At 37.8% G+C, this 27,654-nt stretch overlaps 1 protein-coding gene across 1 annotated transcript in view; it reads left to right on the forward strand.

Moving 5' to 3' along the window:
- The window catches only part of LOC135445275 (cytochrome b5 reductase 4), a 30,849-nt gene that overhangs the window by 208 nt on the left and 2,987 nt on the right, over positions 1–27,654 (forward strand). Inside the window, exons 2-14 of the mRNA XM_064707482.1 lie at positions 1,228–1,381; positions 4,190–4,290; positions 6,297–6,381; positions 10,449–10,490; positions 12,760–12,814; positions 14,197–14,254; positions 14,366–14,459; positions 15,012–15,044; positions 15,810–15,932; positions 21,905–22,045; positions 23,943–24,095; positions 24,703–24,853; positions 27,458–27,544. Coding sequence (XP_064563552.1) covers positions 1,228–1,381; positions 4,190–4,290; positions 6,297–6,381; positions 10,449–10,490; positions 12,760–12,814; positions 14,197–14,254; positions 14,366–14,459; positions 15,012–15,044; positions 15,810–15,932; positions 21,905–22,045; positions 23,943–24,095; positions 24,703–24,853; positions 27,458–27,544 — 1,277 coding nt within the window. The remainder of the gene's footprint in view (positions 1–1,227; positions 1,382–4,189; positions 4,291–6,296; positions 6,382–10,448; positions 10,491–12,759; positions 12,815–14,196; positions 14,255–14,365; positions 14,460–15,011; positions 15,045–15,809; positions 15,933–21,904; positions 22,046–23,942; positions 24,096–24,702; positions 24,854–27,457; positions 27,545–27,654) is intronic.

The following is a 27,654-nucleotide window of genomic DNA, read 5'->3' on the forward strand; positions in this document are numbered from 1 at the left end:
GGTGAACGGGCCCGCGGTTTTGCCGCTGCTGCGGCGGCTGCCTGGCCTGGCCCCGCCCGGCCGAGCTGCGGTGGTCTCCGGTCGGTTCCCGGCTGCAGCTGGTGCAGGGCTGCTGCCGGCCGCCCCCCTCCAGCGGCCGGGTCTCGGGCGAGGGCCCGGCTCTGCTGCGGCGCTGGAAAGCACTTGGTACTTCTGGTTAGAGAGGGCGGCGGTGACAGCGCTTCCGGCGCTTCCTGCCCCGGCTGTGCCTGCTGTGCCGCGATGGAGGCTTTCACCTTGGAATTACTGCGTGCAGCTCATGCTTTATGTGCTGGATCTTCGTCTTTGGAGGGGTGTTGAGAACACTTGTTGTCTAGAGACCTTTTTTGGAAAGCAGACTTGGACTAAAGTAGCATTAAGAAATGTTAGTTTATGTATGCTTCAGTTTTTTTGCTTCTGTTTTTCCTGTGGTTTTGTAAGACCACAGTTCTTTAACCCTGTTTCCTGTTGTTAAAGCTTGGATCAAAAGGGTTCCCAAACTGTGGTCTTACTTGTTTACTGTTTCTTCGAATGCTTTGAAAGTGCTCAGAAAATAAAGGTTCTGCAGCATGGGTGTGCTTTCTGCAAGGAATTGCAAACATGGTGTTGTAAATTGTGATTCACCGAGTCGGTATGTTTTAGAAACAGACATGTAGTGGGTCTCTATTACTCACTAGGTGCTGTTGAAAAGGAAGGTGTTAGATACCCTGAAGATCTTGTTCTGCCTTTCAGGACAGGCAGGCCATGGCAATACTTCTCTGGAAAGCTACTAGTTCTGTCCCGGCTTTCTCTGGGTCAGGCTTCCAGTTGCTGTAGGGCTTGTGAAAAGTCTTAATGAATGCTGTGAAGGCAAAACTCGTCTTACCTGACCATGATTTTTAAATTTCCTTTCTTTATTGCTCGTAGTTTTCCAGACTGTATCTCAAATGATTTGCCACCACAGGCAGACTTGGTGTCTTCAGCTTGCTTTGGGAAGAGTCAGCTGAATGTTTGCTGCTGTTCAGTAATTTCTGTGTCACTACCCAGAACACTCCCTTAAGCACCCTTTCTACTGAGTAGGGCTCCCAAATATTGGTGAATAATATGAGTTGGGTTATTTATCTTTTGTTTTTGTCTGAGCCCTCCTATGGAGCTTAGAAAAGTATATTCTTAGAATGGCTTTTTCTTCCTTTAGAGATTGAAGTTGTTTGTATATTTGTTATTTTTCAGGTACCTTTAAAACCAGGAAGGAGTCTTATGGATTGGATTCGGCTAACTAAAAGTGGGAAGGACTTGACTGGTTTGAAAGGGAGGCTGCTTGAAGTCACTGAAGATGAGCTCTCTAAACACAACAAAAAGGAGGACTGCTGGATATGTATAAGAGGTTGGTTGCTGTGACATTTTTTCTGCACTTTTTTACCTGTTTTCTCTTTTCTGTACTTAAAGAAGAAGCAACAAAACTCAAAAAACAAGAATAAAAGCCATGCTCCGAGAGAAACTATGCACCTCCTTATGTTTAAGCCAGGTGTAATCTTGACATACTTTGGCATAACTTCAAGTAAGAGATTTTGTGTTACAAAGATTTTCTTTGCTTTCAAGCCTTTCAAAACAAATCTTCCAAATTGGCATGTTTTATACCTATTTTATAGCTGCCTATGAAAATAATAAAATACAAAATTGTAGGTAATGTATCAAATAAAAAGGACTTAGCAAGAAAACAGGGCTTTGAAAATGCTGACATGTACACTTGTCAGTCTTGGACAGTTTATTATTTTGAGCAGTTGACTATTTTTAAGGATTGCTTTAGGGCCTCCAAAAACATAAATATTAAAAAGACTACTTAAACCTGGAGAATTGTCTTTAGGAAATAATTGTGAAAGCACACGTACTACTTCATAAAACTTAGTAGTGCAAATGACAGTTGCCAAACAGAGCAAATGTAGTCTCTGACTACAGTGACAAATACCTGTGGTGACTATGCAATTCTATTTCTGTTATTATTTTAATGAAATTTTAGCTCAGAAGTTGAATCATACATTATACGTTTAGCAGTGTGTGAAGGTGGTCTGGAGCAATAGCTGTGGCTAGAAGAGTATTTTCAGAGTTGCAAATGAAGTTCCTAATTGTCCTACAGAAAGGAACAAAACATTTGCCCTGCAGTTTAGTCATTTAGAGGCTAAAATACACTAATATCACCGTAAATTTATTAGGAGGTAATGCAAATTTCTATGAAGATAGAACCACTCTTTCTACAGAAATGTCCCATTAGTGTCTCTGATCTTCTTAATCTCTTAGTGATAACATTGATCTGATCAGGAGCAGCATTGATAGTTAATAAAATGTCATGTCTGAACTTCAGCAAAAGAAAGTTAAGAATTTCTGTGTGAGGGTGATTGTATTATTGTTGGGTGTTAAAGGTGATGAGGGTGAAAGTAAAGGTAAAATGTTATTCAATACTGGCCTTTGACCAAAATAATAGGGTTATTAATTTCCTGTGCTGCAGTTTCAAGGGCTAGTAAAACTACAGTAGGAGGAGAGATAAAGAAACCTTGCCTGCCATGTTCATTGGTTCATTTTTCACTCTGAAAAAGGAACATTACTGCAGACAGAATTACTGCCTAAAGATACTTCTGTTTTCTTTTTAATCTCATTTTACCTTTACTGCATCTCTGAGGCTGGTTTTTACAAGAACTCCATCAAGTTGCCTCTGTATCTTTCCTTAAATTTCTCCAGGTCTGCCTTTTCTGTGTTCTCACATGACTAGTGAAAAAAGCATCATAACCAAAAATGACAGTAGCCCTCATATGTGGACACGTAGTAAAAGAATATAATTATGGAAAAGGCTAAATTAGATCTCTGCGTTGGTAGTTAGACTGTGTCTCTAAAAGAAAGAGCAGAAACCCATGAGAGCAGTGTGAAGTAAAAGAACAGGAACTAACTTGGTTCAAAACCCCAGTGTGATCAAAGAAAGGTGTCATACAGGGCAGAAATTTGTACATAAAGGGGGGTTCAGGGGAGTTAAAAAATGCATGAAGGGTGTATAAATGATATATTTCTTTTGCTCCAGCAAATTTGATGGTAAATTTGAGTAATATTCAGGAGGCCATGGCTGTGCAGAATCTTATAATTTATTGTGTGCAGTAATCATTGCTGCACACAAGATGGCACAGTGAATACAGCCATCAGAAGAGCAGGTTGGTAAATGTGCAAAGATCCTTCCTTTGTTTTTGACTGGGTCTTTGTTGTTGGCTGGGATGGTTGTTCTTGCCAGCTAGGATTGCTCCAAATATGTCTGCCCCAGGCTCAGTGCTGAATGCCTTTCTCTTCTTCTGAAGTAATTAATGTACAATTCCTAATGTCTTCAAAGCTTTTTCTTCAAGCACTGGCACAGTTCTGTTTTTGGTAGCTTCCTGTTTTGATAATGTTAAATATCTTCAAATATTCATGCAGGTAGGGATGCAATGATCACGTTAGCAGCAATATGTCTGCAGTTAAATCTGTTTATAGCTGCATTCTTCAGGCTCCAATAAGCCAGTTGCCTAGCAACAATAATTAGCCTTCATCATTTCAGACCTGTGAAGAAACATTGTTTTATGTCGCTGGAGGTGTAGAAACAATGCTGAGCCCATTTACTGGGACAGATACAGCCAGACTTGTAAGCCTTTAATGACCATGAGCTGGGTTAAGTTTCTTATATTGCTGAATCTGAAGAATGGAAGTTTTGTTGCTGATGGTGACAGTATTTCCTTGTGTGGGACAGTTCATTCCTGTAGGCATTTCATTCCATGATGGTGATGAATGGTACAGGAATGACTATTGACAACACTTCAGGGAGAACTTAATTGGAAAGGAAACTGAAAAATTTTGTGCACTAGCTGGTTCAGTTTTGTCTCTTTTTAAATCTGTCTGTGGTACTTTTACCCTCTAGCTAGGGTACATCATAACCAATTTCTAGGTTGAAGTCTTAACCCAAGGCAAGTGGTGTGGCATCTTCATGTAATAAGATACCTCTTGTACTCTATACAATTGTGTCACTTATGATTCTGTTTTTGTGAAGTCATACTGTCTGTTCCAATTATGCCTACTGTTTGCTAGTACACTCTTTAATTTGTGCTATCCTTTCCATTATTTTTGGAGACAGGAGTGGTTGTAAAAATGCTGCTCATATGCTTTTGTATTCTGTTTTCTTCAGGATTTGTATATAATGTCACGCCGTACATGGAATACCATCCAGGTGGTGAGGATGAACTAATGAAAGCAGCAGGAACTGATGGTACAGATCTCTTTGATCAGGTGAGAGCAACTGGCAGCAAATGACGCTTGCTCACCATACTTGAAAAATGGATGTTTTGCCATTATTTTTAGGGCATTTCCGTGGAAATGGTGATTTGAACATTTTCAGTCCCAAGGAAAGGCAGCCGGTCACTGCTCAGAATGACACTTACGTGTGCTGGAAGAGACATGTAGTTTAAACTTTGTATCAAAAGACAGTAATGAAAATGTTACTTTATGTTGTTAGAGTTACACTTCAATTAGCTTTTTTTTTTAGCAGAAATAGCAGTAAAGCTAGCGACAATTTGAGATACCACCTTCTTAATAGATTGCTTCAATGACTGCTGTTGTTGGAGAGACCTGTTTTTCTAAGAGCTGTCACTTTTTGACAAAAGCTTGTAGAATTCTTTGTCTATTTACTTGGCAGATGCATTATCAGTAAAAATGCTGGAGCTTCTATTAGCTTTACCTGGTGAGCAACTCACAAGATGACAGTTGGTCTCTTATTTGTTTACTATTTCTTTAAATGCTTTGAAAATACTCAAAATAAAGGCTCTGAAGCATGGCTGTGCTTTCTGTAAGGAATTGCAAACTTGTGCAAACTCAAAATGCTGAGTTGGTATTGTTTAGACATTCTGTGGATCTTCATTACTCACTAGGTTTATCTGAGAAACTGCAAAAGATCAGAAAAGAAATCTCTGTTTCAGAAAGGAAATATGTTACCTCTTTACATGTCATGTATCAGAATATGTTATGCCTTCATTTGCAAATATTTTTAACATTGTAAATAAAGATGGATAATGTTTTAGCTTTGTTGAGTCCTTTGTTTAGCTTTGTTAGTCCTTTCACAAATGAAGTGTTGGTTTTGGGCATAATTCTTTGATTTCAAGAAATCTCTAGTATTGAGTACCCATTATCAAGTTTGGGCTTGGAATTATGTTGCTGGGTCATTATATGATGTCCTTGAAAACAAAAGTCTTGACATCAGGAGTATTTGGGGAAGCTCCTGTAGTTAAGTTCAGATATATGCTTGCAACTTTTTAATTTTTTGTGATGGGAATGGAAGCAGGTTTAGATCCTGAAAATATGCTTTTCACTTTTATTGTTTCTGGCTTACGACTTTTCTCTTACTGGAGGTGTTTGTTTTCCCCTCTGCTTTAGCATTCTATGTCTGTCAGATAGAATTTTTTTTTAAGAGCTTGGGAGATTGCTAGTGTTCCCCAAATTTCTGGAAAAATTAACTGTCATTCATAATCCTTCATTTCTTTCTGTTACCTGTATATGAGAAAACTGCAACTTGTTGATGGGATTCTTTATCTCATCACCTTAGCTAGTCCAGTTGAAAGTTTTTATTTTTAAATCTAGGTACCATTCAAATTTGTCATGCAACACTTTGTTTCCTTTTCTCTTCTTGTGATGTTATCCTGGATGCCTTATCAGAATTCGCTTTTCTGCCATCCATTTCCTCTACAAGTTCTCCAGTTCTGGTCTGTAAAGCGACTGCTTTTTCTTCACTTTATTTTACTTTCTTAAATAGGGAATTTTCAAATGATTCAGTGATAGTAAGACAGAAACAAACATAAATACACCAGCTTGGTAGGAGGTGTTTGTCTTAAATATTTTTTTTTGTTTGTTTCCTTCATCCTTTTTCCCTTTACTTGTCTAAACAAGACTAATAAGCATTGTGATAGTGACAAGGTCTTTGTTCTATTAGTTGTGTAGCATGCATCATAAAAATGCTGTTCTGAAATATATTCTGTTAAGGTTATGATGTTCAGATATTGCAAACCATAAATGAGTAAATTAAACTGTTGTTACTTTTTTCATAATCCTATTGTTTCACTTAATGACATCTGTAATAGTAGTAAAAATAAGTACTGACTGATGTGATAGTTACTTCTAATGTGTTTAAAAAATAATCTGCTAAATGAATTATATTAGTGTACAAGAATGAACTTTTCTATTTCAGTGCATAGAACAACATAGTAAGAATTCCAAATTTAATGAAAAATACTTTGTTAATGCAGGTTCATCGTTGGGTCAATTATGAATCAATGCTGAAGGAATGTCTTGTTGGGAGAATGGCTGTCAAGCCCATTGCTGTTCCAAAAGGTGAGTTGTTTTAAGAAAGAAATATTGTCTATTATACTTTATTCAAAAGTTATTTGGAAATTATGAGAAATCCTAAATCACCTCATATTTATGAGGAGAATCTCTATTCTTGCATAGAGTTGAAAGCTTTTGCGTATATTAATTTTTTACACCAGATACCTGAAGATGAAATTGTTGTATAATTGAAGACTTTTAGTAATCTACTGCTACGTTTCTTCTTTTGCTTTTAGTCATTAGAAAACAGCTGTGCGTGTGTGTTATATGTTTGTGTGTATAGAAAAGACCTTTTACTGTCCTGCCACCTCTCTTTTTTCTTCTGATCCCAGAGGGAAAACTGTCATAGGCAGCTATCATATGGAAAGAAAAGTCAGTATTTCCAACGTGGTGATTTCAGCCCCTTAGAAACATCTGACAAGTTGCATATGTGTTGAGTTATTTGAATACACTTTGTGGGCAGTTATTTTTTCCAGAGGTCCTTTCATTTGAATTTACCTTGAGAAAATGTTGCTGATACAATAGACTCCTCTGAGCCAGGAGAGCAAGAAATGTTGTATGGTCTTAGAATGCAGGTGATGGTTTCCAGAAACTTTAATCTTCAGTCTGTTTTTTGGTTTGTAGACCACAGCCAAAATTTCCTATACCTGGGAAGCAGACATTGTTACTCAGTATTGACCCTTAGCAAAACTGCAGTGGAAACATGAAAGGATTAATGATTACAACTATTTTTCTCCAATTCTATGACATGCTTTAGTTCACGATTTCAGCTATCTTGTTGCTCTTCAGCTCCTGAAAAAGCGCACTTCATGCTTGCTTAATACTTAGATAACATTGTCTTTACAGTTGAGTTTGCTCTTTGTGTGAAGTGGAATAGTATTTTACATCTCTATGATGCTAGGTAGCTAATTCCAGTGTGGAACTTTTAAAGTAAGTGCTACAAAGTATGGAGAAACCTCAGCAGCATAGCTGCCTCACTGAGTTGAGGCATTACAGAGACATTACTGCTACTCTGTCAACTGAGTTAGAAATTTAAAAGTAAACATGCATTTTTTTGATTTTATTAATCAAACTTTTCTGCAACTGGAAGGAATTCTTGTTACAGCCAGTCAGTAAAACATAAACACATCTTCATCCCTGCTGGCTCTGGCAGTCCATTTTCTGCTGTTCCCTTCTTCTGCTTTGTTTGTTAATAGGACTGTCTATTTTGCTGTAGTAAAATTTGCAGGATAAAGGTTGTCAACTATATACAACCAGTTCTGTTGCCTGTGTTGCTTTTAACCATTTCAGAGTTGAAAATACTTAATTTTGTTAATAAAGAATCAAACTGGTGACAGAACTACAGAGTCATTTAGGTTGGAGAAGACCTCCAAGATCGAGTCCATTTTTTGAACAGCCGCCACCTTGTCAACTAGACCATGGCTAAGTGCTGTGTCCAGTTATTTCTTGAACATATCAAGGGATGGTGACTCCACCACATCCCTGGGCAGCCTGATACAATACAATACTTGACAACTCTTTCAGGGAAGTTCTTCCTGATCCCTAACCAGAACGTCCCCATGCACAGCCAGGATGTCGACCCCCACCTGGCTACACCCTCATTTGAGGGAGCTGTAGAGAGCAGTAAGGTCCCCCCTCAGCGCCATCTTCTCCAGGCTAAACAACCCCAGCTCTCTCAGCCACTCCTCACAGGATTTACCCTCCAGACTGTTCACCACCTTTCTGGCCCTTCTCTGGAACACTCCAGCGCTGGACTTGCTGAAATCCTGCACTCTAAGATTCTCAAGTTTACTTTGATTCCTGTGGGGTTATATATCCTCCTCCTTTGAATTATCAAAAAGTGATTGACTTACTTCACTATTAGCCAGCAATAATTCTAGTCTTTTATCTTTTGAGACCATATTCTGCGAAGTTTGCATTTCAGAATAGAAGAGTAAATTACCAAGTTAAGGTGCATGTTTTTAGTAGAGGATTAAATGGGTCCCATAAATATAGAGGGAAGACAAGACTTCAAATTATGGATTACATTGCTTTCTCTTTGTGACAGAGAATGAGTGTTCAGCAGTAGGATGATCATTAGTATTTGCTGTTTGGTGCAATCTCAGTACAGAGCAAGGAAGGCAGATGTAGGTTTGTTAGGGCATTGCTGGAAGATTTGTGGTTTTTTACCTTAGGGTATTTTTCCTGTGGTGTGGTGGTTTCTTGGGAGATGGTACAATGGTTTGCTTACTGAACTGCTTAAGGAAGCTGAACTTGTCTTTGCACACTTTAGGTTGGGATTTTTGAGGAAGAAGAGTCTTTTGAAAATGCTGGTAAAAGTTAGTTAATGTTTTGTCAACTTGTATTTTGAGAATGCTGCTTCATGCTGTGGTGGTGATTAATAGGAAATTCTGAAGTGTCCCTTCTGTAGTGTTACAGTGGGTCTTTGCACTGAAATATTTGGTGTTTGTACTTGCTGAGAAGGCCAGTGCCATACCTAGGTGTGTAAATGATGATTTCAGAATCTCCCTCAGCAAACCTGTACAGCATGAAACTGCTTGCTGTCCCTTCAGGGTGCTCAGCTGTGAACATTAGCACAGTCTGAAATATTTTAATACTGCTGGTGTTTCCAGAGACACTGGTTAGTGTGTATAGTAACATAATCCCTATGTTACTTTAGTGGTTACTTGGGAGTCAGAATGCATTATTGTTAATTCAACAAGATTAGACTGAGAGCTGTGATGTCATCCAAGGAAGACAGGTAGGGCTCTGCCTTTGATGTATCTCACGTCATCCTTAAAATTGCAGTGCTGATTTCTGTGCACTCTGTTAAAATATAGTGAAATGAGAATAGGCTTCTAAATACAAAGAATTACCTTTCATTAGAACACAGTTTTTGTGAACAACTTGCCCATCCTGGCAGAAACCATGAAGTGGTGCATAGCAGAATATGCAGACAAATGTTACCTCTACCAAAAATTTATGGAGTATTTTCTTTTTACCTCAGCTAAAAATGTGGAGTATTTTCTTTTTACATTGAAATGGCACAACATGAAAGTCTCTGAAGAAGGGTGTTATTGAAGAGCTCGCAAGTAATTTTGGAATACCATTTGGTTGGTGCTTTGCTCTATAAGCCTTTCTTAACTTATTTCTAGCATTTTTTCTCTAACCCTCGCTGGTGTGATGCGCAGCAATGGAAAGGATATGGAAGACCAGGGAAGAAACATTCCTGTTTTGGTTTTCATTAAAGGGAGTAGGAAGAACAGATTTGTTTCTCCTACTTCCCAAACTTGGCTTCTGTAAGAGAGAATATAAATGGGGCCTTTCATATAATGACATTCTGAGATGTGCAGTGTGGAGAAGGGCAGAAAGGGGCCCCAGGTATATCCAGAGGTCTAGTTTCCCCACAGATTTGCTGTGAACAGAAGGACATGTGGCTGAGAGGTGAAGTGCCTTTCCCATCAAAGTGACCACCCTATAAAAGAATTGATGCTGTGTAATTCACCTGCTTGGTCTCTCTTTTTTTAAATTTTCTGCTAGAGTCAGTTGGTTTGGAATAGTTGTAGCGTACTGTAGAATAAATGAAAAACTGAGATAATAACTTGAGAAAAAAATCATTTGGCAGAGGACGCTTATAGAAATATTTCCTTTTTCCTATGTTCCTGCCAAGGATTGGGTTCATATTTCTAAGGATTGGATTGGTCAGATTTGCAGTCTACTATGTGATGTTGTGAGACAGGTATAGTTGGAATTCTTAACAGATTCAGTGAGCTTCTTAGCTATGAAGTTTATAATTGCACAAGATAATCTGTGATGGTTTTTTTGAAGTGTCAGAGTTCCTGCATTTCCTATCCTTTAGAGTTGGGCAAGTTTGGGTGCTGTAATGTAACAATTTTTTAATTAGACATACTCTTTTGGTATGGTCATCAGTGCTGCATTTTTTTGTTGCTTCTTGATGTCTGAAGCATCCTGGTCATTCTGTTAAGACTTTTAGAATGTTTATTTGGAGATCCTTACTTTGGCTAATTTAGCATGATGTGGGGAAGTACTGCAGCTTCTTAACTGTTGTGCTTGTTTTTTGTTAATGCTTGCAGAGATTTCTTCTGCTGTGTCTGAAGACAAGAAACAGCTTAATGGTAAGTTCTCACCTGGAGCAAAGTTGGGAGTGAATCTCAAACTTACGTGAATATCATTGAATGAGCAGTATTTATCCACACTTCTCTCTCTTTGCATTTGAATCCAGTAGTCAGGCTGTAGTGATCTATGGAAATTTCAGAAGGCAAAATCCTACCCAAGTATTGTGAATTCTGTATTATAAGACTGCAGTAGAATAGTGTAGATAAGGGAAATATGAGATGGACAAACAAGGTCATCTTGTCTGCGAAATGCCAGGAAAATTTTCTGCTCAAGTCTTTTCTATCCAGTCAGGTCTTCCACTTATTTTGCCAGATCTTTTTTTTGTTTTCTTTCAAAGTGCAAAATTTTGCATTTCCTTGTGAGCTTCATGAAGTTTTTGTCAGCCCATTTCTCCAGACTCTCTGCATCCCTTAATAACCTTAACCTTCCATGTTTGCCTGTTTGCATGATTTGTTACTGTTCTGGCTGGGAGAATGTGTGCCCGGTAGGTTGCTGGTGACTGTGTGAAGCAATGTCAGCATTCCCTGTTCCCTAGGGAGTGCTTGCAGTACCTAACCTCCAGCTGGACTTGGTATGCTGATCACACCTTTTGTGACTGGCAGTTCTACTCACTTTCTGTCTGTGATGCAATCCACCAACCAAACCTAGCTCTTGCCAATGTGGTTCTGAAGATGGTATGAGAATGTCTATCACTAGCCTTGCTGTCCCATAGGATTGTGCAAAGCAGTCCTGTGATGTGCAGGGTCATAATTGTGCTGTTCATCTGGTCACATTAAACTCTTCATTTCATGCCTGCCATCAGCCTTTGGTTTCACCCACAGCTTTTCTTTATTTGTGATCACCATAACTAATAGAGCACTTTGCTTAATTGGTTCACTGATCACCTGAATCATTGTCTTTTTATTGCAGCATGAATCACTGTTTTCATGTAGCATCTTACAGTATTTCAAAATAATTCATAAATAACTTGTTTTGCCAGAATGTTCTGTTTTATTGTGGCTGTTCATATATTTCTCTGGACCTGCAAAAGCAAATAAGAGTATGTATGACCATGGATTCCTGTTATCCCTGGAGACCAAGCAATTCATACGTGTGTCCTCAAGAAAGGCTTAGCCCTTGAGAAGGCTTTTATCATTAGGTGATTGGTTTTCTTTTGCAGTGATCTGACTGCTCTGACATTTAGCTTCCTTGGCAGCTGCAGATGTTGTGTACTTAGGAGTAATTAAGGATCAAAGAATGAGTAATTCGGCTGAGTTTTAATTGCTTTGGGTTAATTCCGGATGATCAAATAGTTTTGACAGATTGGGTTAGACCAGAGTGGCTCTTTTTGTTTTTATCTACTTCCCACGTGTTAGAGCCACTCAATTATGTGTTTAAGCTTTTAGTCATACTAGAAAATTTACTGGCATTTAGAAGATAATAAGCTGGGTAACTGAGAATTCATGTGCTAATTATTTAATGCATAGCCATTTCAGGTTTGCAAGGTTTGCCTTTGAATGGGCTTGAAACCAGCACTTACCAGCTGTTCAGTCTGCAGCTTCCTCCATCATCATTCTATTTAGCTTCTTTGTGTTAAAACTGATGCAGGATTGCAGTTGCTTTTATCTATCTCTGTCCTCAAGTTTTTGCCAAATATGTTCAATTTCTATTCTGTCAGAAATTGGTACAGCTGACATTTTGAAAGACTGACCAACTGTTGCTTCCCAGCCAAAGCTGTTCCAGACTGTTTCATGCAGTTAAGTAGTTAAAGTGAATGTCTGAATTCTGTGAAAATTCCTAGCCAAATGCTGTGTAGAAAGATTTGGGCTGCCATCTTTGCTTATTGACTGACACGAAATGTTACTTGCAAATTAGGTTAGATCAGACATCTTAAATTGAATTTATTCATCTGTATTGTATAAACAAATAGTTCTGTTAAAGGAAAATCATTCAGATAACCTTTTTGTGCTACACTATCACAAAGTGTAAAAACACAAGTTACTAACAGATGAAATCGAGCACAACACAGGTACTGTGGTGTGTAGAACTCTGTTCTGAAGTATACCTCCATGTTCTAGAACACTGCTCTCCAAGAGAAAGTGCTGAATAAAAACTAAGTACAAAATTTATATAGTCTAGCTGTGGAAATAAAGCCACCAAATATTGTTCGAGAATACTTAGAACATTCAATTATAAAAACCAAAACCATAAACCCCAAACATACCTGAGTATTTTTTATATTAAGCAAGCATCCCAGCAAATATTTTAATGACTGTCTGCTCTTTGCAGGTGTGCTTCCTGAGAAGAAAGTACTGGCTTCTTCTGCTAAAGATTTAAGTCCGAGGTAAGCCTTTGTCTGTAGTTGTCTGTTGAACGTTCTGTTTAAGAATTCTGTACAATTCTTAGTAAATACAAGGCAAGTTCTTCCATGGGTAGCTCTTGAAATTTCAGTAAAATGAGTGTATATCATTACCATCCTTGTATAAGTAGGAAAGTTAAAGTTCAAGTTTAAAACAACTTACTAGAGGTCATATGGGCAGATGATGGTTCTTTACTTGTTCTGTTGATTCCTAAATCTTGTGCTGCCTTGATTGTATACAAATGCTTGGCTTATATTTGCAGGCTCCTCACCTTTGTTTCTTGGGAAAACTTATGGAAAGTGATTCTTTCCAATGAGAGAAAGTAATCCAATCTAATTGGACTGATTACTTTCTTGACTTTAATGAATTTGTCCATAAACAATTGCTGTGCCTTGAGAAAGGGCATCATTTCAAGCTGGAATGTATTGAGATTGATAACTGCATTCAAGTTTCTACAGTATGTAAAGCCAAGCAGGCCCTGAAAGCTCACTGTGATATGCCTGCTGATGTCACTGATGCATCATTTTACTCCATGATACCTTTGGTCCTCAAGATCTAGCTTCTCACCTGGCATCAAAATCCCCTGGGAATATGTGTTCTCTGGGCTGGTTGCATGCAGTCATGAAATACTATGGCTTGTAAACAATTGGAATGAGGTTTATTTTCTGAAGTGCTCTCCAAACCTTGCTGCCTTTCTTTCCATGTGTGTCTGGCATATTCTGGCATGTGACTGGAAGGTGTGCAGCCTAAGATGTGTTGGCTGTCAGGAGTATTTTCTCCTCCCTTTGTCCCTGTTTTTCTGGTCCACGAGTAGATGGAAGTTGCTTCCTGGCAAGTGTAAGGCCATGCAAATAATTAGCAACTGAAGGCTTTCTTTTCTTTTTGTACTTTACACTGGATTTATTACAAGGTTTGGACTTGGGAACATAGGAATGAATGCAAAAACCTGATTTGTGGACGTGAAAGGAATTGTGGTTTTGTGGTATGTGCGTCAAATCTTTAACTCTTGGAAGCCACCCTGCCTATTTAATGCTTTTGTCTGGATTTAAGATTTTAATCATCCATATGCAAGGTTCATATACTACAAAGAGAATATATATGCTTTTTAAGTAAAATTAATGCCATACAATTTTAACTACAGTGTACTGACTATAAGAATACATAATTAGATAGTTATTTTAGTAGTTTTGTTAGAATTACTGACTTTAAGTAAGAAAGACTGAACTTAGTCTTCAAAAGTAGTAAGTAGTATGTTTGGCTTGTAAATTTGTTATACAAGCTCTGTTTGAAGGCTTGGGGCTAAATATGTTTTGATATGCTCAAATAAAATATATGTTTTTTTATTTATTTTATTTTTGTTTTACAGTTATGACTGGTTCCAAACAGATAGTTTGATCACAATTGTCATATACACTAAGCAGAAGGTAAGTATATTTCATGAAGGAAGAATTACAAGATGCAGTTGTGAACTAGCTTGAATTCTGGGAGAACTTTATAAAAATTTTTGGGTTTTTTTTTCCCCTTGGCTATGAAAGGACATGAATGCAGACTTGGTGATAGTTGACTGTCAAGACAAACAATTAAGGGGAGAAATCATCGTGGATGATCACTCATATCTTGTAGAAGTTGGTAGGTACTGTAATTTTGCAGTTGAAAGTATTGTATTTTCATTCCACTGTATTAAAACCTTTTCATCACCCCATTAGCATTTTACATGCACCAATTAACATTTTATTCCTCTTTCATTAGAGATGGTTAAAGTGCCTTGATGTAAAGGAATTACATTGTTTATCAACTCACATCTTCATTTTTTTAGTATGTACTAAATTTCTTACATATGGACTAAAATGCAGTAAGAAATTGATTTTAAAGTTGTGTAAAATTTTTCTTCAAGTGTGTTTTTTATGACTATTAAAAAGCCCTCATTCACAAGGGCAAATGCAATAATTGCAGATTTGTAGCTTTGCCTGAGCCATTGTTAAAAGTAATGGGAAAAATAAGGCCTTCATGCATGAGGCTTGTAGAGGTTGAGTCAAATTTCAAGGCCAAATAAACATGCATAACTTTTTATAAGTATTATTAGTTCACTCAGTATTCCTAGACTTACCTATACTTTTTGTGTATATGATGGCTGTAGTAGAATTTCTTTAATGCTTAACACACTGTTTGTTTTTATTTCAGACTTGGATCATGCAGTTTCAGAAGATGTGGCTGGTAATTTCTGTCTCTTGCAGCACTTCTGTATCTCTTCTAGGATAGTCCAGTCAGGAGCTGAACTTCCACGATCCTTGTGGGTCCCTTCCAACTCAAGATATTCTATGATTCTGATACCAAAATTCAATTTAAATTGGGAATTTCAGTTTATTTTTCTGACTCATCAGATGCTTCACAGTTTTACTTACCACCAGGTCCTGACAGAGTCAATCAAATCAAGTCATAACATGAAATATTTTTTCTGAATTGTGGCATTTGGGCCTGTGAAAGTAATAAGCTGATAGTGCTCTGATCCCTTTGAGCATGACTGAAGGCTAAAAGAGCTAGAAGTTGGTTCTGTTGTGTATTTTTAAACTGTTCTTTGCTTGGGCTGAGACTTTCTTGTACTTAATTGTTAATTCAAATGGCCTTGAAAAGAAGGTAGTAAGTTGTGCTAACTAACAATTTCCAGTACATGAAGACTCTGGGTTCATGAGTATTTTTCTTGACCAGATGGTCTGTGAAGCTGTCCTGGTTCCATGAACTGTTAAGCAAATAATGTGTATTAATTATGCATATCCAGTTAGTGCTTGTTTTAACTGCACTCTAAAGTATTATAGAGAGATAGCTGGAAGTACTTTAATTTGATACTCTGCTTTAAAGAACTAATTACATGTGTCTTGAGAAATGAGTAATTGTTCTGAATTTCTTTATAGTTTATATGTGAAATATTTTTTTGTACAAAGTGTAACTAAAAGTAACAATATGAAATCTTTTCTCTTTTAGTAAATATTGCTGAAAAAGTAGGGAAAGTAGAGATTATCTTAAAGAAAAAGGATAATGTTCATTGGAAAAATCTGGGCCAGCCCTCTGAGGGTCATAATACTTTTATCAAACGCACAGATAGAGGTAAGCAATTTTATAGCCAGCTACCAGCTATTTTAGGACTTCTTGGAGCTTGTCAGTGATATTTGGTTTTTTTCAGGATTTCTTTTTCTGTTGTTGTACCTTCACTTCTTTTACAATTTGGAATTCTGATCTTGAAAGCTATTCAGGAATTTCCCTAGGAAGGGTTTGATTTGGAGGAGGGTTTTTAGTTTTGCTTTAGTTTGTTTGTTTGTTTTGTCCCACAGTGGAGTTGAAAGTGAACCTAATATTGGAAGGGGAGCACTGCCTGAGTGTTGTTCCATCTCAGGGTTGGTGACCTCTCTGTCCCCATGGAAACCTCAGTAGACCCTGAGGAGAGCATGCATGGACATGTGTCAATCATTATGGGAGTAACGAGTGAAGTATCAAAAACCTTCACTTGCAATTGTTACTGTAGATACAGTAACATCTGTCAGTGCTGCAAGGTTGTTCCAATACTCTGCATCTTTGTAACTTGAGCTCAGATTAAATAAGGGACTTGAAGTCGTGTAGGTACTAAAGCCAGCTCTGAATAAGCTGTGTCTACAAGAAGCAGTAAATTTTATATATGGATTCATTTTGTAGTAACAGAATAGTATGAACTTGCTGCAGCACCAAAGTATGTTACAGTAATAAGTGTGGGTTTGGGTTTTTTTTCAGCTAAATTAAAAATTTCTGCACTATTACATTGTGTAATATAATCACACTCCTGATGTTATTGCTGTCACCTAGTTTCTCAAAAACCCTTTTGGTCCTCTATCTAATAATGCTCAAAAATTGACTGTTGAATTATAATCTGCCTTATTCTGTGTGAAAGCAAAGCTGTGCATTTTTAAGAGCTAATGAAATATTGCTCACCCTATTGTACACCTCTTACTGGCCCTCGGTTACGCCACGTGGGAGTGGCGAGAGTTGAGAGATTATTGTGGTACAAAAAGGAAGACTGCAGGAAAGCTCATCTCTCTAGCTACCTTTAGCTTATGTGGAATGTAATTTTCCTTTTGAGAGTTTTAGAAACTGTTGAGTTATCCACTTTAAAATTAGATTTTTCGGTACAATCCTCTGTATCTAAGGGGTTACAGCCTGATTTAATGTGTTGTCCACTGTCTGTTGGTCATTTTCTCCCTCATGACTTTTTGTGATTATAGAAAATAGAAAGAGAAGATAATCTAAAAGAATAAGAGACATAGGATATAGTGGCTTTATAGACCCTTTGCAAATGAGGAAGGTTAGATGCAATTGACAAAATACATATTGAGCATTAGTAACTAATGCTTTCTAGATTATGTTATCTTGTTACGCTTTTTTTTTTTTGTAGTTTATTTTATTCAATTTTTGTGTATTACTAGTTCTTTTGGTAACTGTGCTTTCTAATATGAGTGATCATTTTACCTGAAATGATTCCACTTTGGTGGCAAGGCTGTGAATAGTGAGTGCTTATGGGAGCAATGGTGTTTAATTAATTAGGATTTTCTTGTCTTTGAGTTTTTAGTATTTCTGTGTGTATTGACCAGTTAAAACACTTCCATTGCAGTCAGAGCACAGGAAGAAGGGCTGAAAACCAGCCAAGATTGACACTTGGAAGTTTATTTGATGTTATGTCTTTATTACTTGTTGATAAGACAGCATTCATAAATGAGTTTGTAAAGCATGGGTGTGTGACCACCACATGTGCTGAAGCGTCTATACTTTATAAAGTTATTTAATATTTATTTTTGAAGCAGACATGTCTAAATTCTACAAAAAGTGATAAAGGTCTTCTTCAGGAAAAACAACTTAATGCAAAGATGGTACTGGCAGCCTATGATAGCTTTATTATATGAAGAAACAATTAACATAAGCCCCTACTTTTTTCCTCATAGGCTGGGAAACTCATACTCCCAGATAAATTGCCTATGTACTCTCAAATTCCTGCTGAGTTTATGCTAACATTTTGGCCAGTGTATTTTAGTCAATTGGAAGGAACAAACAGAATTGTTGAAATTCCTCTAAGTTGAAGGGGATTTTTTTTTTCAAAATTACTTCAATTCTAGTGAATTGCACTGTGTCTTAGGATGGTCAGGAGACACAGAAGAATATTCAATACTGCTTCTACTCTTTAAGAAGGATTAAGTGCTTAGTTTTCTGGAGAAATATTTATTTATAACCCACAGTATTGCATAGAAAACACAATTCAGTATAATTAGATTGTCAGTACAGGGGGATTGGTGACTTTACTTTTGGATAGGTATTGTGACACTGGTCATTAAAAGTGCAAACAAAAACTTATGATCATAGGTCTGGCATCCTGTGAAATTCAAATGCTGTATAAAAAATAAAATACAACTTTCTCATTAAACCAAACAAAAAAACCAAAACCCTAAAACCTGACCCCTTCCAACTAACAAAAATATCATACAGCACAGTGATAGAGTGCAGGTTTTCATGTAGGTATTAAGATGTGGTTTTCTTGTTGCTGCTTTTTCTGGGAAATAAGGTGTGGAAGCCCACTCATGAGGGGGCATGCACATAAATGCAGTAACCGTATGCAATTAAAAATTACATGTTAGTAGGGATGACTTGGAGGTGTGTGTGTGTGTCTTTTCCCATGGAGAATAAACTGTTTCTTCCTTCTGAAAATGATTCTGAGCTTTTACTCAGACTCTTGTTTTGAGAATTTATCTAATTACTAATTTCTGCTGTTTTAAAGAGTGTGCAACTATTGGCAGATGTTCAGCAAAGAAACAAGGTGCTGCTGCCTCTGAGGGCTGAAGCAGGATCCAGTTTTCCTTGTTTTGTGCCATGGTTTTTGTACAGATCAAGTGGAAGATCATACAGGTTTTTTTGGTTGGAAATACCAGAAGGGAGCAGAGTGCTGCTGCTGCACTTACTGTGTATCAGCAAGACTGACACTTTTACAGAGTGCTGCATAACCTGAAAAAGTTTAGAAGGTGTTGATTCAGTAGGAACTCTATTTTGGGAGGGGAGAGAGGCCATCTAGGAAGGGCATGGCTGGCCTTCTTGGATAATATGAGATAGCTTGTGAAATCTAGTAATTAACTGAAGCATTTGGGGTGCTGATGATTTGATGGTCAACACTGAGGGGTCGTGGTTGTCTTAACTCCTAAGACTGGGCTGCTGCTGGAAGTGGTGGGAAGCCACCTTCCTTTAGCTGTGGTCTAACCTCCATTAGCTGTGCTATCTCCATTGGCATACTCCATTGGCAGGAGTAGTACTTGAGGCTCCACAACCAAGAAACCTGAACAAAATAAGGATTAACATTGGTTGGTGGGCATGTTTGGGTGGTAAATGCTTTCTGAGAATAGGGTGGAATTCCTCTACCTCAGATGGAAGGGTAGTGGAGCTATTAATTTTTTTCCCCAAGCCAACAGGCTAATGTTGCCACTGCAACATCACTTAAGATTATGACTAGTAACTAAGAAATAAGAATTGTCACTGAAGTTTTATCATTGAAGAAAAGCAAAAAACATCATTAAAGAGAAATTCTCAAGCTCCCTTTCATGACAAGGAAGAACATGCATTATGCAGAAGGACGATACTCTCCAAAAGCTATCGTTATCTGTACAGCAGCTCTGTTACTAAAACTGAATTTGTATGCCTATAAATCAAGGTACTGTAGTTCTTGAATCCAGCAAAGGTGGAAGATGAGTTTAGAGACTGATATCTCTAGCCCATGATTGTATTGGTTTTTGTGGCAAGCCTTTGGTAGTGAGAGGCTGCAGGGCTGCTTCTCCTAGATGAGGAGCTGCAGTTCTGCCACTTGATGTCCACAAAGTGTTTAATCCAACCTAATCTGCTTACTAACTACTTTGGTCGCTTTGAAAAATTGAGATTTGCTGCTAGACACTGACATCAAGATGAGAGAACAGGACCTTTTTCTTCTGTATAGAAGAAAATACAGATTTTTACAATTTCTTCTATATATAAATCTTTGGCATCTGACAGTAATGTGGCTTTGTGTGTTGACAAAACCAACTGGTTCGCTTCAGCTTGCTACTAGGGGCTAGCTCCTTTTGTTGAAAGTCTTTTCTGCTTTGACAGTTATTTTTGCTTGTGGCCACAGATTTTATAGGAATGACTGATAATGAACTAATTTTAGTTAATGTAGCAAAGACTACAGTCTAAAGTAGAAGTTTACTTAGAAAGTTTTCAAAAGTTATATTGGATGAATCAGGACGAAAGTTCTGTGTGGCAATTGTGAAAATATGTGTATTAAAAATAGGGAGATAAAGGTTATTTATGAGGAAAAGGCTGGAATTAGTCAGGTTGGAAAGGTGAAAAAATTGTCAGGGAACAGTGAATCAGTTGATGAATCAGTTTTTTGACTTCTTTCTCCACGCCCAAATATGTGTAAGAGTATTAGCTGATGAATGTTAAGGGTTACATTACCAACCTCACACATCCTTTTAAGCAATTTTTAAGTCTGCAGAATTGACAGCAATCTTGGCATATTTATTTGACTACTGTACTTTGCAATCTTATTGTGTATTGTTTTTCAAAAGAAGGATAGAAAACAAATTTCCACAAACTTTTCATAATATTTCTATAGCTGGAGAGATGATGTTTTGTTTTACTTCAAGATTGGTATGAAGTAGAATTACTGACTTCCACTTTTTCAGGGCTTTAGGCATTCTTTTGATTTATCTGAAATGCTTGTTCATTAAAAAGAAGGGATTTGTAGGATGTTAGATGAAAGATGTGAGAAAATCTTAATAAAGAAATATTTATTCCACATCAGAAGCTTTACATTGTGTTTCTGCAGGCATTTGTAGTGGATAACTCACTAGAAGCTATTTGAATAATTTAAGAAAACCAGCATAGGCAGAAAAATGCCAATTGTAGACTGACTTAGCTGAAGGGGAGCTCTGGAAGTCATCTGCTCTGACCTCCTGCCCAAAGCTGTTCAGTCAAGGTTTAAATACCTCCAAGGAGCAGCTGTCCCAATGTTGGACCAGACCATCCTCATGGTTGGAATTTCCTTAGCATCTTCTCCTGTTTCATGAGTAGCTCAGCTTTTCATGTGAGCAACATGAGTATTTTTCATTACCATGGAATAAAAGGGAGAAGAAAACGTTGCTTCACTGAAATTGCTCCAATGTAGAAAGTGTTGTTAGAAGGGTGTCATGCTCAAGTATTCTCATACATGAACCTGCCAAATTTTGAGAGGCTTTACATAAAAATATCTGCTGGGATTGAGTTACAAACCTGTTTAGGCAGTGTGGTGCTGTGATCACATTGATATTCCAGGTTGGAGCTGAAATACTGCAGTGCTGAAACAAAGGCCTGGCTGAAAAATGCTCTCCTAAAGGTAGAGGAGAGAAAATTACTCATGATCATCTTTTTTACTGGAGGCTCCTATAAGCTCCCTGGAGCTTTCTCTTCTCCAGGTTGAACAACCCCAACTCTCTCAGTGTATCTTCACAGGAGAGATGCTCCCGCCCTCTGGTCATCTTTGTGACCCTTTTCTGGACTTGCTCCAGCAGGTCCACAACATCCTTCTTGTATTGGGGACCCCAGAGCTGAACATGGTACCCCAGGTGAGGGCTCACAAGAACAGAGCAGAGGTGCAGAATCACCTCCCTCAGCCTGCTGGGTGGCTGTGGGCAGTCTGGTGCTGTGCTGGTTTCTGTTCCATTTGCATCCCACCAGCTGCTTTTGGTCTGCTTAGGTGTGTACCCATGATGTACTTGTATGGGGAGCTCCGTGCAGGTGCAGTGTGGTACAAATGGTTCTGGTAGTTTCTGGTGCTTTTCTACTTATTCCCAGTCAATAACTCAGAGGCTCTTAAAATAACATTATAAATGGGTCCTTAGTCCAAAATTATAAAAATTGTTATAAGTAATCATACAAGAAGCATCTATTTATTGTCTTTTTATAAGTATATAGTGACATACATACATTTGTGTCTCTTATTGAAAGATACATAATTACAGAATGACAGATTGAGACTTAACTAACAAATTAAATGTTTTTAGGACTGTTCTACAGAAAATGCAAGTTGGTTTCTAAGACAGAAGTTACCCATGACACCAAACTCTTCTGCCTAATGTTGCCTAAGGGAACACATCTCCGTGTTCCTACTGGACAACATGTTTACCTCAAACACATTATTGCAGGTAAGAAAAATTGAGAATGTAGTAATGGATATATTTACATTAATCCTTTTCATAGTTTTGGGAAAATGCCAAGTCCGTGGCCACTAACTCCCTGATTGTTGTTAGCAAATCTCTGCTTCCAGGATCACAATCAGTAATTAATAATGAAGTGACTGGATTAATATTAATGGAAAGCTAGTTATTGAGATGGCTGGCATTTACTGGTGACCCTACTGGTGGTCTCTACTGCCATCTCTTCCTTTAAAAAAAGCCAAAGCGGTGCTGTTCATCTTTGAAGTGTGGGAAGGTTATTGTATATGTATGCAGTGCATGTATATGTATCTTTAGTCAGTTCCTTTTAGTTTGCAGCTTTTTTGAAGTGAGGAGGGTACTGTTGCAGTTTTTTGGTTATTTTATTTCTTCTGAGGGATTTATGGTAGTCATGGTTACTCTGCTTTACACTCCAGTTGTGCAATATTAATAATAATGTGAGGTTATGAGAGGAATGTGTCTTGAAAATCATGTGCTTTTCTTCAATGCACTATTCTTCAGAATTTTACAAAAGCTTAGAAAACAGAAGGTCAAAGAAATAGCCAATTTACTAGTTTAAAGGGTACTTCTTAAAATTTGGATATTAATAGTTATACTGGTCACTGCACTTAGATTGCAGTATACATGGTAGAGACTTCTCAGAAGTCTCTACCTGTCCGGTTTATCTCGGCTGTTTGAGGGGCCTGGAAAGGCCTGAGGTGGCCTTGGGGCAGCCCGCGTATCGAAGGACGAGAAGAGGCTTCAGTTCTTCTTTCGGTTTTTATGTTTATTAATTGTTTATCTAAAAGATGTTCTTTCAGCCGAACAGAGATCTGCTCAGCAGTCAGCCATGAGCACACTGTGCCGTCCTCCGGACCGCCACGTATTTTTATACCCATTGTTACGTGTACAATATTTATCATTTTTCCCCAATACCATTTATTCTCATTGCTGGGTGCACTCTCAGTAATAACCAATCCAAGAGTGCCACCATGGCCAAAGAAGATGGAGGAGAAGAGGAAGAAGAAGGAGGACAGGACACACCCCAATTCCTCCATCTTACTTCTCTAAACCCCCCTGTACATAAATCCTAAACCCTGTTTCTCACCCTCTAATTAGCTAATCTTTTCGCCATTCACCCCGGTGAAGTCCTCTTATCTTCATACAGGTGTCGTCTCCCGTGTAGGGTCAAAGTCCTGCCACCAGACACTTCTGGCAACATTCCAGGACTCCCGGGCCCCCCAAGGGTGGTCTCGGAGGCCCGGCATCTCAGGACTCAGATCCTGAGATCCCACATCTACCATCCAATAATTAAGAACTGTTAATTTTAACATCCATTTTAACTGTTAATTTTAAACATCCATTAATTTTGAACTGTTATGACCTTCTCCTCCTCCTCCCTTCCTAATTCTTTAGTAGTGCCCAGCTCTTGAGGTATTACTATCATTATACAATAGCTTTTTGAAATGATACTGCAAGAAAATATACTTCTGCAGTATTAAAAATCTGCTGTTTAGATTTAAAATAAATCAAACTGTGATACTTGAAAATTAATGAAAATGTTTAGATTTTCATATTCTTTGGGGATGACTCAAGATCTTTTCATCCTGTGTCCTGAGCTGCTAAGTAGCATGGAAATACCATGCGCCAGTTTTTATTACAGAATTGGAAGTCTTCTACTTCCAATTAAAAACTTGAGTATGGTATTTCCATGCTACTTAGCAACTGGCGCAGTGGAAAGTAATAACTTGTGCAAAAGCATGGGATGGTTTTATTTTCATGGTATATACAGGTTATTTATTTAATCTTTGCTTATTTTGGTATTTGTAGTATCTGGATGTACAGTACTTTTCATATTTTTTGCGCTGTATTTCTGTCTGCTCTCTAGGGACAGAGGTAGTAAAACCATACACACCTGTGTTGCCTTTTTTGCCACTGGATTTCCAAGAACCACCTTGCCATGATGGTGTGCATATATATTTAATGATTAAAATTTATTCCCATGGACTGTTCACACAGGCACTTGACCACCTACAAATTGGTAAATATATGCTGGGGGGTTGTATTTGGTTTTGCAACAATTGCATTATTTTTAAAGATTCACTGAGTATTTGTCTGAGTATTGTGATGTTCTGATTGTTTACCTGCTTAATCAGGAATTACTTAAAACTTCTTTTAAATCTTACTCTCCATTTCCTGAGTGTAAAGGCTTGTCCTCACTGTAAACAGGAGTTGTCCATTACAGAAAGCTCTCTCCTGATGTGTGTGAGCTGTATCACACATCATAGTTGGTGGCTTTGATGTCATATGCTCTGAGAACAACTTCTTGTACTTTTGCATAAAAAAAAGAAGGTCTGTTTTATGGGACTTAGGATGTACTTCCTTTTCTATTTCAGATACAGAGGTAAATTTTTAATACTGACTTTGCAAATGTTTGTGTTCTCATTATGTAAAATTCATCAAGGCAAAACATTTTATTTGTACATCTCTTCTTTTAACAAGAATGATCCTTATGTGTATAGTACCTTTCTGAAAGAAACCCTAATATTACAAAGATGAAGGCAATATGAAATGGCCTTTAAAAAATCAGAATGCTAATTAGCCTGTTTTCATCAAATTAATGTTTACTTTTTATTTTTTTAATAAAGGAGACTATATTTCTGTCAGCAATCCTGAAGGCAACTTCAAGAAGTCACAAGTTCAAACTTCAGAAGATCTCCTTTTATTGGCAGGAGGCACAGGTTTCACACCAATGGTTAAGCTGCTGAATTTTGCTCTGACTGAAGTCAGCTGTCTGAGGTATGTGGACTTCTTGACACACAAGCTTCGGTGTTAATAAAACAATTAACACAATAAAATGGTGTGAAAGCATTTTTCTGGCATGCTTTAGGGAAGTTGTCTGAGGCAACTTCCACTTATTTGCTTACTGGCTTCTTTCTGATACATTAGAATAGTTAGCTAATAGTTTTCACCTGCTAAGCAGCAGTAACACATTGTTCCCAGATGAGTTCCAGTTTTCACGGATTTATATGTCACTTATGTAAATACAACATTAAGTATATTTGAATTCATGAAAAGATGAGTATTGCATATGCATTCTGCACTCTGTAAAATCTACAGAAGAAAGCATTACTTGTTCTTGCTCAAGGGAACAGGTTGTTATGTCTTGCAGAACTAGCACTTCTGCTTTTGAAACACAGAGAGATTATTGTACACTAATCTTCATACTAAAGCTATGAAGGATGACATAGACTGCAAAAGTTTGTTTCCAAAAAAACAAACCCCAAATCCAGACACTATTCTTAGATTGTTATATTTCAGCAGTTACATATAATCCTATTTTGTGAGCAAAGAGACTGTACTGTTTGGTTCTTCCAAAATGTCCTGTATTGTCAGTAGCAGATAAAAAGTGGTTGACTGGCTTTGTGAAGCCAAAGGATGAGTCTATCATCTGACAGAGTGGGAACACATTTTTAGTTCTTTTCAGCACAATTTCATATGGGACTTCAGTGTTAGTTTAGGGTGCAGCAGCATCTGTTTCCTTACTTAGTCAAAGTAAATTAATTTTTCCTTCTTGCTGTGGAGGCTGGTTAGGTGCTGGAGTGACTTGAACTGATGCAGGTTCCATTTTTAAGGATTTGTTTTTCTGACTGTTCTAGGCAATTTGGTTCCTTGGCCTTACATTTGCTCTTTAACCCTCAATTTATTTTTTGGGAAAGTACTCCCAGACTGTCTTTAATATATGTATGTTTATCTGTATGAGATACATATGTGTGTATATTTATGAGCAGTATTGCATAGAATGATCTTACTTTGCAAAGTAACTAGCCATAAGCTTGGTTTGTATATGCTAGGACACAAATTGCAGAAAGCTGAGGGATAATCTGTACAATGACAGCCTTGTCTCCTGAGGGTGCCAGAGCAACCTCTGTCTGGAGTGCTGGGTGAGTGGTGCTGAACCTCTGGGGCTGCACTGTGAATGCTGGAGAATCTTCAGCTTTCCAGGGCAGCATCTGCTGTAGTGGGCTTAGACAATTGGATTTTCATTCTTACTGTCTAGACAAAGTCTGCCTATTGTCTTGTCAGTCTATTTCTTGCCTACTGTAAATGGGCAAAACAATTTGTTCCTTTCATAGCTGCACTATCCTTTTATGCATCAAGTCATGATGCTTTTTCTGCAGCCTTGTTTCCTCTCTTACAGGCCAAATTAAATTTGGCCAAGGTATTAACTGTAAAAGAATATTGGTCCTCTACGCTTCCTTTTTCATATGAGGATTTTTTGCTTCTTTTACTGGTTGTGTATAACTGCAGTCAGGTGGGTGCATTTCTTAAAGAAGACTGAAGCACAAAGACACTAAACACTAGGTAGAGGGCTAATGCTCTTCTCAAGTATAGGATGCTGGTAATCTATTCTTGATTCTCCTTGATCATTGTATCTTTGTCTCCAGCTTCTCATTCCTAAATTACCCCTCTGTTGTCATATTCACTTTTAATATAGTGTCCCACTTTCATCATTAGTCTTGTTCAGAAGGTAATTTTTTAGCTTTCTATCTCCTTCCTCCATTTTAAAATCCTTTAAGGGTCTCCAACTCCTTTCTGAGCAGTCTTCCATGTGACCTTTCATACCAGTGTTTTTAGTTCATTAAAATCTACATCCATTGAAGTAGTTTCCAATATGTCAGATTCACTCTCTTTCCTTACAAAGGGTTGATGAAGCTTCTTATTTCTTGTCTAAATTTTTGTTATCATTCTGTCAACCAGTTTTTCTTTACTGGTGGGGATCATACTAAATTTCCACTTTTTCATTTTAGTTGTGTTCTCCCTTGCTTCCAGCAAGACTGCGACCAGTTTATTCCAAGTTTGTAATTTTCTGTTCTTTGTAGTGCTGAGTACTGAGCAGAACTGCAGCAGATACCTTTGTCTACCCTGGGGAATAGGGTGTCTCAAAGCACCATTCTCCAAATAATCAATTTCTACTTTTATGCCCATGAACAAAATGCATGGCTTTCCTATGCACTTTCTATTGATTTTCCACCACCTGAGTAACACTCAATGCTGTGGTGCACTGTGCCACTGTTTAGAGCACTACTTTAGTGTAGTGGGCTTTATTTTCCATGTTTTCAGAGAAGTGGGCCCTGGGAAGCATGTAAAGGTTCTGGCACATTCTAGTTTCTGAATAAGATGATTTTAGTATTTAAAGATGGAGTGTAGCTGATTTGGGACTGTTTTATCTATACCAGGCAAGTTTTTCAAAGCTTGTTCAGTGAGCCTCATTTTGACTTATAATGCCTCTGGAGAAAACAAAAAATATAAGTAAAAGGTTTCTGTATGATGCATTAAATTCTGATTCTTTAACAGAAACAATCTGCAGTTAATTTTAATTTTTGTGTTGTTTTTTTTAAGGACAGTGAAGCTGATCTTCTTCAACAAAACTGAGGATGACATACTCTGGAGAAACCAGCTAGAGCAATTAGCTCTTAGAGATGAAAGGTAATTAAAAGTCTTGTGGAGAACAACTTGTAACATCTCTGTGTACAGAACAAGTCCTGGGCTTAGACTAACTGTTCAGCTTTGGCACAAGGCCAGATTCTGATTCTGTA

Source organism: Zonotrichia leucophrys, chromosome 3, assembly GCF_028769735.1.
Source record: "Zonotrichia leucophrys gambelii isolate GWCS_2022_RI chromosome 3, RI_Zleu_2.0, whole genome shotgun sequence".
Classification (NCBI taxonomy): domain Eukaryota; kingdom Metazoa; phylum Chordata; class Aves; order Passeriformes; family Passerellidae; genus Zonotrichia; species Zonotrichia leucophrys.